We start from the raw sequence: 14,144 nt of genomic DNA, 5'->3' as shown, positions 1-14,144 counted from the left end.
CCCAGTATGTCCAGGTCACAAACAGCATGCAAATTCAATGTGGCATAGCATTCTTCACAGGAAAGTAGTGAGCACAGAGTTTTCAGCCACTGATCCAGCTATCATAAACATGATCCAGCAGAATTTAAATATGTTTAGGTCATAATAATATAAAACTGAGCGAGTTGGTTTGGATGCATGATTTTAAGTTGGGGCACAAGATACACAGGATTTCTATATACTTCATCCAGGCTTGTACTTTATCCTATGTGTTTTGAGCGACTTAAAATTATGCTTGTGGTCACATATGTGTTGAAGCAAGACTGTGTGCGCCGATTTGTTAACGTAGTAATACCATACCCTGTATTCAACCATATTTGACTCGTGTCTGATAATTCAAACAAAAATGTGTCCCTGAGAGTAAAGATTAATGTGAGTACATATCGATGACTGGGCCTGCAACCTTTTGGATTACCATTAATTAAAGTGCCTAATACCAAACTTGTTTCTTTTGACAGTATATTTTTATGAGGAAAGCTGTCTCTGAAATGGCATTAATAAAACATTGGTGACCTGTGACTTCAACCGTCAAAATAACTATAAATGAAAATGTGGCAAATTCAGATGCATTAGCCATTCATTGCATGTCTATTTTTAAATGTTCATCTTTAGAGAAATTTTCTAACTACAAGAACCAGTCAGTGCAATTAAGGGACAAGGTCGGTTCCACATCAGCATACAGACTCTGTGGTTCACATTAAGGCTGTTCGAGTTGCGAGGTTGAAATTTCGACGGTAGGAATGTACGCTGCTGCAACGTGGTAATGCCTACCATAGAATAAAGACCAACTTAGAAAAAACACCAACTGCCTACGGTGAACTAATTAATGCACGCGTAAAAGCCACGCATTTATACGGTATTGATTACGTCAGCATGACGGAATGCGTTACGTCAGTGACTACGTAAAAAACTAAATGCGCAACATTTCTTGCGTTAGATGGCGCCACAAACATAACAATTTCGTAGTGGTGCGGCTTATCAATAATACGCCTAGAAACTAGCAGCTTCGGCTAGCAATAAAGCTCCCTGATCTTTTTGGGGACATTGATGCATCTCTTAAGGGGGACAACGATGAAAATAAATTAACTGACAGCAGTTATAGAATTCGCATATTTATGTGGGTAATTTCGCAGTGCGTAGCAGCACACATTCTCACATTAATAAGATTAGGACTTAACATTTTATCTTATAAATGTGTACAGCGTGTGACGCTAGTTGAATTTTCTTCTTACAAACAGATGTCGCAGTAAAGAAGAGAAAAAAGCCGATAGCGACGTCACGTTTGTGACGTGGCTTTTTTCTTGGAGTTCACCGTTCCACCTCCGCCATATTTTGTCGCCCGTGCTGCCGGTACGTGTGGTTAGTGCGTTTTGAATGCTTCGTTTCAGCTGTTTGTTCACCTTTTATTTTGTGCTGCCGTGTCTGAGAGCTTGTCTAAAGTTGTCGAGGTGCGATTTGTCGTTCAGGCTTTTCATATGCTCGTTCCCTTTCGGTAAATTTCTCGCCGAACATTGCAGCAGTCCACAGAACATGTCCTTTTTACCGCCATTGTATCGTATAACTGAGGTTAATTTGTGTAATCGTGTGTATTAAGCTAACTTTGAAGGTCTGCAGTTGCAGGCAGTGTTGCTGAAAGCCTTTTTTTTTAGTTACTGGGGCGAGAGGATGCATTCCGGCAGTCATAGTTCCGTGTCATTTGCCCTGCCTTCCCCTCGGGCCCGCGGTCGGGTATTCGGTTCCGTTCCTCGCTGTCGGGTCTCGAAAGCTGGCTGTTAATCCAATTAAAAGCGCAGTTATTGGCCTGGCATCTGCGTTTTTGACTGCCTATTGTGTATATCTGGAGGCGTTATGCAACTGGGAACTGAATTTTGTCTACTCGGAGCCTGTTTTTCTTTGACATGACACTGTCGCGTAAAGCAACTAAGCCTTCTCTCGTCAAATGTGTGCATGTGTGGGGCGTCGGTGAGGCGATGTTCCACAGACGGTCACTCCCGAACGACCCTCGTGTCAGCGTGTGCGTTCGCCCGAGAAAAATGCCTTCCTGTCGCGCTTTTGACAAGTCCGTGGAGCCTCGCACCGATCTAGTCGCAACTGGCCGTTTGTTTCATTTCTCTCCGTTGGTTTATTTCTTATTTTTATTTTTCCTCCTGCAGGTGGTAGCCCCAGAGTTTGGAAAAGCAGAAGTAACCCCCGCACGTACCGCCACCGCCTAGAAGACAATGGGGAACATATTCGCGAACTTGTTCAAAGGCCTTTTCGGCAAAAAGGAGATGAGGATCCTCATGGTGGGCCTGGACGCGGCCGGGAAGACTACCATCCTGTACAAACTGAAGCTGGGCGAAATCGTCACGACCATTCCCACCATCGGTGAGTAATAACCCGTGTTGCGCAGCGTAGCGTCTTCGCCTGCCGGTCGGGTTGCGACTTTTATCACGTCGGCCCAGATTTTTTTTTTTTTTTTTCTTGTTTCCCCGGCCTTACTCATTCTCTGGGCGTTCTCGGAAGGGCACCTGCGCTCACAGTGCGCAACAGCTGCTTCGCATTCGAACGGTGCTCGATGGCGTGATTTGCCGTGCCCTGTTTCACTTCTCCGTAGGCTCGAGCCCGTTTTTCATTGGGAAAGTAGAAAGCGCTGGGCGAAGGTTCGTGTTGAATCTTCGCGTACGGGGGCGGTTTGGGCTGTGCCGCTTCCTCTTGTCGCATTGTGGTGATTGCAGAAGTAATTCCTCGGACGAGGAAGTTGGCATGCCTGTAAGTGGAAGTGAGCACATTCATGTCATATTTTAGAGCAGTTTATCCATCTGATGCAATCGCGACTCAGAATGGTGCACATTCCGACAGTGCTTCGCCGTTGTCTCCATTTGGTTTGTCGCTGCTGAAACTGGCTTTCGATGACAAACATAGAAATTTTTGGATTCTTGGGGTTTTTAACGAGGTTTCTATCTTCCCTTGACTAGTACCAAGTACGACACTGTCTATAAATATGGTGTTGTGAGACTAGTTTTGGGAATTTCTAGGTATTGGCACCACCTGTCTTTTTTTGTCCTTTCTGGCCTGTCAAACCTCTGCTTATCGAGACCGACGTTTTCAGTCTATCCAGGCTAAACTACAGGCAGATTTGTTATTTGCACCAACTTTTCGGCATTGGAGGAATCTGTGGGGTTGCAACTAAATTAAACTGAAGAGAAGGCTGTGTCAGGGCCTTAAACCAAAGAGCGAAAGCGGTGGTAGTTCAACAGAAAAACAAAATTGGCAGTTGCATTCTGTATAACACTCAGTTCCTCTACGCAGTCCAAGGGACTGCAGTCCCTTACTATTGCATTGAAACTGTATAGCGCACTTAAGGAGATCCACAGTGACATCCACCAGCATTAGTGTCACTTTCTGTGCAAAAATTTAATACCTCAAAAATTGGGGGCGTCCAGTGTAGCTTATAAGTGCTCCTGATATCCCGGAATGTTTACCCCCTCTTGGGGGTTTCTGCTGCATGGATTCAATTGAAATGCTAATGAACTGGCCAGCAGTTGCAAGTAACATTGTGTAGTATGTGTAAGCCATAGATTGGACAGTAGATTGAATTGTTGGACACAAACCTTTTATTAAAACAAGCGAAGGAACTCTCGGGAACACGTAATGGCACAGAAAGCTGCTCGCAAATAATGTGACAAATTTACCTATAGAAATCTCTAGAAGTGTTCTAGCATTATTGATGCATTTAAAGAAACCACATTAACAGAAACAACAAATGGACAGGTATGGCAACCTCTTCTTTACATTGTCATCTGCACTTTTTTAACAAGGGAAGAAAATACAAAAGCTAGTGCACAAGGGCATGCTTCGTTGCTCTACCTTAACGAGCCTTCGTTGACATACATTATTAGTATATGCATTGCGAGCATTTGTGTCCATCCTAGACCTGTTGGGCCTCGTGTCCTTGTCTTTTGTCCTGTTTTTGTCCACCCTATATTTATGTCCACTGCAAGACAAAAGCCTCTCCCACCAATCTCCAATTACCCCTGTCTTTTGCTAGCTGATTCCAACTTGCGCCTTGCACATTTCCTAATTTCATTACCCCACCTAACTTTCAGCCGACCTCGAATGTGCTTCCCTTGTCTCGGCACCCAGTCTGCAACTCTAATGGTCCACCCGTTATCTGCCCTACGCGGTCCATGGCCTGCCCAGCTCCATCTTTTTCTCTTAATGTCAACTAGAATATTGGCTATCCCCATTTGCTCTCTGATCCACACTGCACTCTTCCTGTCTCCTAACGTTACACCTAACATTTCTTGTTCAATTGCTCTTAGTGTAGTCCTTAAATTGTCCTGCTTAACTGGTTCCAAATACACCCTCTTGCAACAAAATGTAATACCAACGAGACAAATCAATCGCCCTTCTTTGAACACAATGTATGTAATTGGGTAAACATACTCTGAACCTTAAAGCTACCATTTGCAATGCAGGGCCACGTCAGTGCAGCGTTAAATCGCTTTCTAGTGTATTAGCACCGTTTACATGTATGGGGGGCGACCTGTGGGAAATGCGGTGCGCCATTGTCGTTTTCATGTAAACACTGGTACTTTTTTAAAAACACAAGTTTTCCATTACTAAAGGTTGGCAGGCACTGACCATATAATGTTTTTATCTGCCAGTTCACACATTAGTGTTAAAAAAGCGAGATGTTTACCATATTCACGTATTCATATTATAATGCGATATACTTTGACCACTTGCTCACGAAAAGTGGGCAGCGTTCATTAGTTTTGGAACATTTGCTTTCATTATCATTTATGAAGGGCAAAATTCAGGTAATGTTCGGTTTAACCCGATTTTCAGAAATTTTGTTCAGGGTGTGAAAATCGGAAATTGCTGGGTCTTACCTGAAAGCAAAGGACTCTCAATATATTCCAAAATGGTGTCTTTAACACGTGGCATTTCACCGTAACATTGGTGTTCATTATGCAGATATCTACACAAATGTACTGCTGCTATAAATAACTTAGCCCTTTTGTCACTTTAAGAAAATCGCCAAACACAATTGGTATGCCGCATGTAATGCTGCAAAAAATGAAGATAGAATTCATGATGGCACACGATATATGCCAGATGTCTGTATGAAATGTGTTGACAGATAGCAATCTGCATCTAAACTGAGTTTGTGGAATTGCCCGGTGGGTCATCATGTGTGGGTGACCACCGGGAGTGGCTTCCAACACATGCAAACATGTGACTTACAACGGATCTGCCACTGAGCCATCTTGAAGAAAGGAATTAAGTTGCTTAAATTTCAGGATGCTACTGAAGGCCTGACCTTGACTAGCTTTCAAGAAGTACTTTCAATACTGCACAGCCTTAATTGTGAAGTCCATGGTTCTTGCACCTAGACGTCTGAAGCTTAACATTGTGCTTGCATTTTGTTTCTTTTTGGACTTGTTATAACAGTTGGTTTCTCGTACCTTTTCTCTTCCATTCCTTAGGTTTCAACGTGGAGACAGTAGAATACAAAAACATCAGCTTCACAGTGTGGGATGTTGGTGGCCAAGACAAGATTCGTCCACTTTGGCGTCACTACTTCCAGAACACGCAGGGTACGTGTGAATGCTTGTATAGTGTATTATAATTGCCACTTACGAGCTTCTGGATGTATCCATCTAGTAGTGCAGCACTAATGGCCACTATAAGCATGGGGAGCTTCAAGCGAGGCTTAACCAAGGAATTTTGTTTCAGTGTGAAACAATGATGAAATAAGATTGAGGCAGGGCTCTCAATGTAAATGTGGTGCATTCCCTCGGCTCCAATGTGAGAGAAGGCAGAGAAGCAAAGTCACTTGCGGACAGTAGTTGAGGCAGAAGGAGAGTGTCCACACTGGCAGTGATGTTTGCCTCCCGGCAGCATGGCAACATGACATTTAAATTTCTCTTGTCTCCTCTAATGATGAGCCAGTTTGAACAATTATGGCGGTAAGACACTCCCTACACAGTGCCCTACAATTTCCAGTGTAGTATAACGAAAACTTCTGATGGGTCCTGAGAAAGGGGCCCTTTAAGACAAACACAATTCCTCCTTCACATAAGTAATAAGAAATTGACACTCAATTGAACAAACTTTTGTGGAAGGATGACTATTTCCTGAAAAGTGAAATTGATGCTTGGCTTGCACATGATTCATCTTTGCATGCAATATGGGATGTTTCAATTTTGCATCTCTCTGCGCAAATAGCACCGAAGGTCTGTTTGCAACGAATATTCTCTACGGTAGACTTCCTCCTGCACAAGCTCTGTTCAACTTAATTCTCTTAACAAGCTTTAATACGAGCACAGGAGCATTGTTTTCTGCAAGCAAAATTCACAGTCCAGCAAACAGTTGGTTTGAGCACATTGGACACTGTTCACTAATGTCATGCTGACACTATTTCCTGCAGCGTTTTGTTTAGTGTTGGAGCAGCTTTGATCTTTATCTTCGAGTGCAGAGGAGATGGCGTGGTGACATCAGAAATGCATAGAGCATATCATTTCCCTGCAATGTGGCATTGGCAAGCTGTGGAGAGCTCTGCATGCAACAAGAAATAACATGTTACAAGACTTGTATGTAAGCATGCAAACACACAAAAGCCAACTGAGAGTGGAGGTTTTAATGTTACCACCAGAACCAGATTTCTGCTCTTTCATTTTGCCTTTCGATTAGTAAGAATGAGGAATATCACAAATTTAACTCTTATGCAGCTCGTTAATAAAATTTCCTCAGTGTGAGCTTTGGTTTTGTCTATGGCAGGGGTTCTCAGGTATGTTCATCCCAGGGAACCCTGCTAAGCTCCATAAAGTGCCAAGGAACCCCCCCCCCTTGATTTAACCGAATTATCGAGGGTATCAAGAAAACAAACAAATGCTGCACTACGTCAACACTCTTTTATTTACTAAATGAATCGTGAAATATTGTTTCTATTTAGCACAAGACCAGTGCGGAAGCTGAAATTCTCATCATCTCATGACTGATTAGCGCTAGCAGCGGCGAAGGCCTCGCGACATCCTTCGCGGCGCGCGTTTTCATCTGAGACGCGCTTTGCACCAACGGGCGCACATCCCGATTATTTTTTCGCCACTCAGCTGATCGCCAACAAATTGTCCGTCCATCGCGATGTAGTCGGTGCTTTTTATCTTTGACAGCTTTGCACTGAGTAAAAGCGAAACTACTGCTTGCCGCAACCACTGTCGACGAAACCGCGGCCGCTATCGACGCGATCATGGACGGCGATGTTGCGGTTCAGAAGGCAGGCGGCTGACACACGCACCAAGTCAAGACGTAACTACCTTTCGCTGCAAGAAGTGCGGACGAAACTGCGGTCGCTATCGACGCTGCCTTGGGAGGCGACTACGCAGTTGTGAAGGCACGCAGCCGACGCGCGCATCGAGTGAAAATGAAACTACTATTTGCCGCAACCGCTGCGGACGAAACTGCGGTGGTTATCGACGCGATCAGAGATAGCGACTACGCACTTACGGAGGCACGCGGCTAGCCGCCAACGCGGTGTTACGCGCGGCGATAAACGCAAGAATAAAGGCTTTAAAGGCACAATTAGGCACGAAGCACTTCGGCGTTGCTGTCAGTCACGTGCCGCGTACGATTGCCGCTGAGGACCACGGCGATGCGGACTGCGCCGCTTCGTTTCGGTTGGACGCTACGCCAGTTCTTGCTCTTCTGCGGCGCGCATTTACGGTGCTCCGCGTGGTTTTTTTTTTTTTTTTTTTTTTTTTTTTTTTTTTTTATAACCCTTCAACGTATAGGTCAGTGCGCACGCTATCGGCACCTACCGTATCTACAAGTAGGAGAAAGGCGCATGGTGGTAAGTTACGGCCTCCGAGATTCAAGTGCGAAAGCTTAGGCGCGTTGCCCGTTCTCAGAGGTTAGGTGGCTACAAGCTGCTTGCGTATTTATTGCGCAGTTCGCGCGTTGCCGTTACGCACTGTGATGTGCTTTTTGACACTCGGGCATGGGTAATGGAGGTTCTTTGGATCAAGCGCACCTCGTGTTCGCCGTTTTAGACACTTGTCGGGAGCGGGACCAGGGAAAATTTATCAGTGGCTCGCGGAACCCCGAGCAGGGGCCTGCGGAACCCACTTTGAGAACCCATGGTCTATGGGCTTCATGAGATCATTGCTAGAAAAGAGATCCTCAGTTATCCTTGCTCATTACGAGCATGCTTTCTTTTTTTCTCCCATTAGGACAAGCTGTAAGCAGTCTCTCCTTCATGTCAGCGGTTTGAAGTTTCATTCAAAGCAATGGCAGTGATAGCTAGTGCAATATAAATGTGGAGCAATATTTGGTAATGTTTGATCCAGGACCTTTAACAGTATACATTCAGTGGCACAAGAATAATGCACTAGTCACCATGTGCTCTGAACTCTATTTTAGGCATATCCAAGACGGCAGTTAGGCTGTCAGTCTCGTACAACATCGAAGGCTTCTAGAGCACAATCCAGCACTGTAGTCAATGAAGTCTTCATGGGGAATTGCGAATAGGACATAAGTTTATCAACTACTTTGCATGGCTTTATTGAAAGCAGATTTTTTTATTCTTTGGGATTTCAGCACTGTTGTGCAGTCCTTAGAATTCGTTGTGGCAGGAGTGTTGTGTTTATGAATATAAGTTGCTTTATTATCGAACATTCATCCCAAAGTATGTTGTTCGAAATCTTGATACTTGAGCAGTAACACTTAACATGTGCAAATACTAACGTCCTTAAAAATTCTGAACAGGTCTTTTTGCTAAAATGGTCAGAAAACAGCTTAGTGGTGCAGCACCAAGAGGGTGACTTTTGAATCGCTGCCAATGAGGAAATGACGTATTGGCTCTGAGGTTAACCGTATTAATGTTCAAGTCGGGAGGATAACTTGCCCAATGCGGTACTGGCCATTGTTGTCATGTTGCGTGAGCTTGCACACCTTGTGTGTGTGCAGACACTAGTGCCATATTTCTGGCTGTACTATCTGAAAGCTTTGTTGCGATGCAGCCACAGAACTAAGGCATGTGTGCTGCACTACTGCTTTTCAACAATCCATTGGGATGACGTTTTAAGGAAATTCATACGCAAGTGAAACATTCGACTTATACTAGACACTTAGTGGTAGGTAGGTTCCCGTCTTGCCTTGTTTTGGGCCTCTTCAGTTTAAAAAATTACTCTCCCAGTGGTTGGTTTTGAACCTGGCTCCCCTAGAGCAACAGTCTAAAGCTCTGCTCAGTAGCTCAGCTGCACGCCTACTTGTCTTGTGCCAAGTAGCATTTTGAGGTGATTGGCCTGGGCGCTGTGTCGCACAGGTGACAATTTTGCTCCAAAAAGCAAGAGCACACGTGCATGTGCCAGCTTGCTTTGGGCCACAGATGCAGGAATGGAACATGAGAATATTTTTCAAGCATTCCACAGTCCTTTGCATGTGGCAAACCTTATAAAAACATGTTTCGTATTAGTGCTCCAGTTTACTTCCATTCTTCCCTTGTGGCACTGTGTAGTGGCGCTTTGTAGTGCTGTGTGATCCTTCAGGATCAGTCCCAGTCTTAATGTAACAGTTAACATTTTGTCATCATACTATAAGAATAAAGTGTTAGATGGAATATGTTAGATGGACCTGTATTGGCTAAAGTTACTGCCAGTGACCTTCATGTCAAAACTGAACTGTAATGTCTTTGAAATGTATATTGGTGTTCCCTTTAACAGGGGACCATACCGTACATGTTGAGTCTTACTGAACCCAAAATATAGGGAGAAAGGCGTGCACACAACGCAGTTGCCAGGAACATGGCAGCGCCAATTGCACTCTTTCGTGCAAATTTGCTGTAGCTCCTGCAGAGAGTTTTGCTCAGAGCATGTGAATGGCCTTGGGACTCCACTGTGTGGCAGATAAAGTATTTTCGCATTTTTTAGATTGGATTGCAGTTTTCCTGTGTGTGTAAGCCTACCAAGCACGTTTTGCCTTCTAAACATGTCAAAATGTCCACATGAGCCCGTGCAGGGTTGCACGTCAACTTGACATGTACACCGAGCTATGGCCGACGTAGCTTTCATGTTGCAGCCTGTTTCCTACACACACTACTCTGCATGGCCATCTTTGTGGCTGCTTCTGTTATGATTTTTGGGAGTACATTTGAACATAACGTCATTTTTTTCCATGCAACTACCGAACAGATGTAATGGCTGCAAAAGTGCAGTGCGGTCAGTCATGCTTGAATTGTTGTGGATTTTCTAAATTTGCTTCCTGACCTCGATTTCTCTCCATTAGGCTTGATATTTGTGGTGGATAGCAACGACAGGGAGCGAATTGGTGAGGCAAGGGAAGAGCTCATGAGGATGCTCGCAGAGGATGAGCTCAGGGATGCAGTCTTGCTCATCTTTGCCAACAAGCAGGTGGGTCTCATTGCTTCTTCCATCTGGCATGCTGTAGCAAGCCATGTGGGCTGCTTTTTTATTTTTACCATTTGTTTTTATTCTAAACCAACCCCCGAAATTCGTCGGGTTGGAAAACAAAATAAACGTTCCTCGATTGCAAGCCAACCGAGATCAATTGTAAACAGCCACAAAAGACAACTGGCCTTTATTGCCAGTATCCGGCGCCATTCGTGGAGTTGTCTCGGCTCACTCGCCGTCATCACTGGGCTCTTTGTCACTGTTTAGCAGTGCCGGCGTCCTTCACGCCTTTACGAAGTCTGCTATGGCCACTTTGTGGTGCCAGCCTTACTGTGAGCCCATAAAGACCATTTGCTCCGCAGCACACTTGAAAAGCTGGCCGCACTGTTTTCGCCAGTGACGCACATTCATCTCGTCCACTCTGAGGTCACTACTCGCTTGGAGGTTAAACGACTGCTCCACCGCCAGCACAGCTTTTCGCTTGAATGCAGCCCTGTAATGGCACTGCTTGCTCAGTGCTATTACACTTAAGTCTTAACCGTAAGCAAACACACACACAAAAAAAAGGAAATGAACATGTTGACACGCTTGCACAGCGTCCACTTAAAGCGGTCAAAATAGCGTCATTTTGACTAGTGCTTTGGTCATCTGCCCAACGAATTGTGATGGCTATATAATGTCTTCTTGCGGTAGCGCCAGTTTTTCATTAACAGCTCCTAACGAAATCTTCGAATATTGGTTGACCCTGGAGTTTCATAACTGGTTTTTAAACACTATTGGCTTGAGTTCGAATAAATATGGCAACTCAACGTGCGACTTGTTCTGTGCTGTCCTGAGGGTGTTCATGAACTGGGCTAAGTAGAGAAATTCACTGAAAGAAAGCAGTACAAATGTGACACTAAACATAGTGAAAAAGACATGCTATGTGTTTGACTCGCTGTTTAAAAGTGCACTGATGGTCATGGAAAACAGTAATGAAGCTGTATTACACAAAGGGCTATGATAGCATTATGCTGGCCTTGCTAAGACTACGAGAACCTGCCATGGTGACTCTTTCATTACGGCTTTCTGATGCTGAACACAATGTGTCACTGACTCTGTTCCTGGCTATGGTGGCTGCATTCATATGTGGGGCAGAATGCAAAAACGCTTATGCCCTATGTTTAAGGTGCAGGTTAAGAAACCGAGCTAGTCAAAAATTAAACTGAAGCTCTCAGCTGCAGCTTCCTTGAGCAATTCAGCCCCATCTGTTAAATTTAAATGGTACTGATTTAAGCAGTTTGGGAAGATACAGAAATTTCCTGGAGGTTTGAAAAGCTATGCCAATGCTTTTGTTGATGCAACCATGACAGAAACACATGAATTGTTCAAACTATTTGGGTATTGAAACAAAGGGCGAGATTGTTATGCTCAAGATGCCACAACACAAAGTACTTCGATGTTTGACAACTTCCTTGATATAACAACTGCTTGCAGTAAGATTATTATATATTTTTTTTTCATGCATTTGTGTTGGCTACGCAGTCTTGCATATTAAAGGGACACAAAAGAGCAAAGTAATTTTAGATGTAATAATAAATTACCCTTGTACAATACCAAAAAATCGACTTATACCATGAGAAGAGGCTTGCAGTAAATTACCCTTACCACAAAACCTGTTACCTATACCTTAAAATTCTATACATACTACTAATACTATGAAATTACCTGCCAGTGGCTATAGTTTGCGCTGCTGAGCTTCAGGGCAACGGGTTCAATCTCTGCCACGATGGCTGTGTTTCAGTGTGGACGAAGTGCAAAAACGCTTGCGTACTTAGATTTAGGTGCACTTTCAAGAACTATAGTTGGTAAAAATTAATCTAGTGTACCTCAGTCAGATCATGGTTTTGGCACATAAAGCCTCAGAAATACATTTTTGACTACAAGATTAAGGGAAAACTTAAATTTAAAAAATTCTAAATTGAACTGCAATTTTAACTACTTTAGTGTACCTTTAAACCTGTGAACATTTTCAAAGTGGAAAATTTCATCATTGCTGCAGATTGATTTTAATGTTGCATTTGATCTGCACTTGCTGATTCGGGGGCACAATGTGTTCACACCTTTGTCTGCACTTCGTTTCAGGACTTGCCAAATGCCATGAATGCAGCTGAGATAACGGACAAGCTGGGCCTGCACTCTCTGCGCAACCGCAACTGGTACATCCAGGCCACCTGTGCCACCAGTGGAGACGGCCTCTACGAGGGCCTCGACTGGCTCTCCAACCAGCTCAAGAACCAGAAGTAGAACTGATACCACAGAAGCCACTACATCACAGTAGTGCGTGCGCGCGTTGTCGGCTGGGTGGGGAGAGCACTTTTTTTTCCAAGAGGGACGAGAGAAAAGGACTGGATCGCCTCATCCTTCTGTGACAGCCCTCTCTACAGTCCACCCTGCCTTGGAGAGGGGTGGGAAAGGCACGGGGAGAAAAGATTTTCTTCTATCCCGTTCGCTAACTTTTTTTTCTCTCTCGTCTGCCTTTCTGTCTGCCACCAGTATTCTTTTTTTTTTTTTTGCTTGCTGCTGTTCTTGGAAACCATTAGCCGTTTCTTTTTGTCATCCTTGCCTGTGTGCTAAGCCGAAAATCGTCTGCTGGTCCAGTCAAGTTCGCCTGCCACTGCATAGGCTTTCTTTGTCCCGGTTGCCAAGTGTGATGCGTCGGCACTTGCCATGTCCCTGTGTTTCTTTTTCTCGCCCTCTCTCTACTGTAAAGAGCAACTGACAGACCTTTCTTTACATGTTGCTAGTACCCAAGGTGGCATACAGAAAGGCTTTGCATAAGAAGTGTAAGGTTGCGTGCGCGCGGTGCAGCAAGGATGGACTGATCAATCAACATCACACGTGCTTCTTGTATTCCGTGCTGGATTTTTGAATTAAAGGCATGGTTTCACGAGCACCCCTTTTATTCCGTTGTGTGCAGGATCAGGTTATATAGAAGAGTGGTGCACGATTGTACATAATTCTGTGCAGAAGATTGGGCCCAATTGTGTGCAGAGGGTTTTGGCAGCAGGCCAGGCTTGTGTGGGGGGGGGGGAAGGGGTGTTATTTTATTGTGCATTTTTGTCACTTAGGCTGTTCATAATTTTTTTTTTTTTTTTTTACTTCTCTACCTGTTAGGACTGACTGTTTTTCTTCAGTGTATTTGAGATGCTTGTAATTTTCATTACAAAATAAAAATAAGGACCTTCAACCTGTTTGTGTTAATGCACTGGACTGTGTGACCCTACTTTTTGATGGATCTCGCCATTCGGCGTGCTCGCAACTTCGTTCTGTACGGTGAGTGCACTCGATACGTTAACTTCGAATGTTGAAAGCAGAATTTTGCTTAGCAGAAAGTCCGTTCGGAGCTGTGTAGTTTCGGTTTTCGTTTGATTCGTGTGTGCACAGTAGAAATCCACGTACAAAAGTGAATACCAGAGTCATTACTTGATTTAATTTCGAAAAGCTGCAATATGTCTAATAATTGCCGTCGATGCTGTCATCATACGCGCGCATGCTTTGTATCATAGGTGTCGCAAGGCGCACTGTCGATAGGGATTGAATTTCTCGGTTGTGGTTGCCTCCTTTGTGCAAAATGAGGGATGGGGTCAATCGTTGTCGAGCATTTCGATCCGGATCGTGCTCGAAAGTAGCCGTGTGACACCGGTATCTGTGTACCATGTACCATCCGTG

General features: G+C 44.3%; 1 protein-coding gene across 3 annotated transcripts; it reads left to right on the top strand.

Annotated features, from left to right (window-relative positions):
* Nucleotides 1–1,252: 1,252 nt before the first annotated feature.
* Nucleotides 1,253–13,662, top strand: LOC119441716 (ADP-ribosylation factor 1). 3 transcript variants are annotated; one of them, XM_037706318.2, is made up of 5 exons: nucleotides 1,253–1,389; nucleotides 2,193–2,406; nucleotides 5,514–5,624; nucleotides 10,309–10,433; nucleotides 12,558–13,662. In XM_037706318.2, the coding sequence occupies exons 2-5, from the start codon at nucleotides 2,259–2,261 to the stop codon at nucleotides 12,717–12,719; spliced, it is 546 nt and encodes a 181-aa protein (XP_037562246.1). In that variant the 5' UTR covers nucleotides 1,253–1,389; nucleotides 2,193–2,258; the 3' UTR covers nucleotides 12,720–13,662. The 3 variants fall into 3 exon arrangements, with proteins under 3 accessions (XP_037562246.1, XP_049517513.1, XP_037562244.1); XM_049661556.1 differs by having other exon boundaries at nucleotides 1,272–1,398; XM_037706316.2 differs by lacking the exon at nucleotides 1,253–1,389 and adding an exon at nucleotides 1,463–1,487.
* The last annotated feature ends 482 nt before the right edge of the window (nucleotides 13,663–14,144 follow it).

The sequence above is a fragment of the Dermacentor silvarum genome, chromosome 2 (assembly GCF_013339745.2).
Source record: "Dermacentor silvarum isolate Dsil-2018 chromosome 2, BIME_Dsil_1.4, whole genome shotgun sequence".
NCBI lineage: Eukaryota > Metazoa > Arthropoda > Arachnida > Ixodida > Ixodidae > Dermacentor > Dermacentor silvarum.
Note: the sequence above shows the minus strand (reverse complement) of the source record. Positions and strands in the feature narration are given on the sequence as shown.

Bases quoted from the DNA above. Each gene is read 5' to 3' on its own strand.
- LOC119441716 (XM_037706318.2), top strand. From the start codon at position 2,259: ATGGGGAACATATTCGCGAACTTGTTCAAAGGCCTTTTCGGCAAAAAG. The intron at 2,407-5,513 runs GTGAGTAATAAC...TCCATTCCTTAG, and splicing joins CACGACCATTCCCACCATCG to GTTTCAACGTGGAGACAGTA. The intron at 5,625-10,308 runs GTACGTGTGAAT...TCTCTCCATTAG, and splicing joins CTACTTCCAGAACACGCAGG to GCTTGATATTTGTGGTGGAT.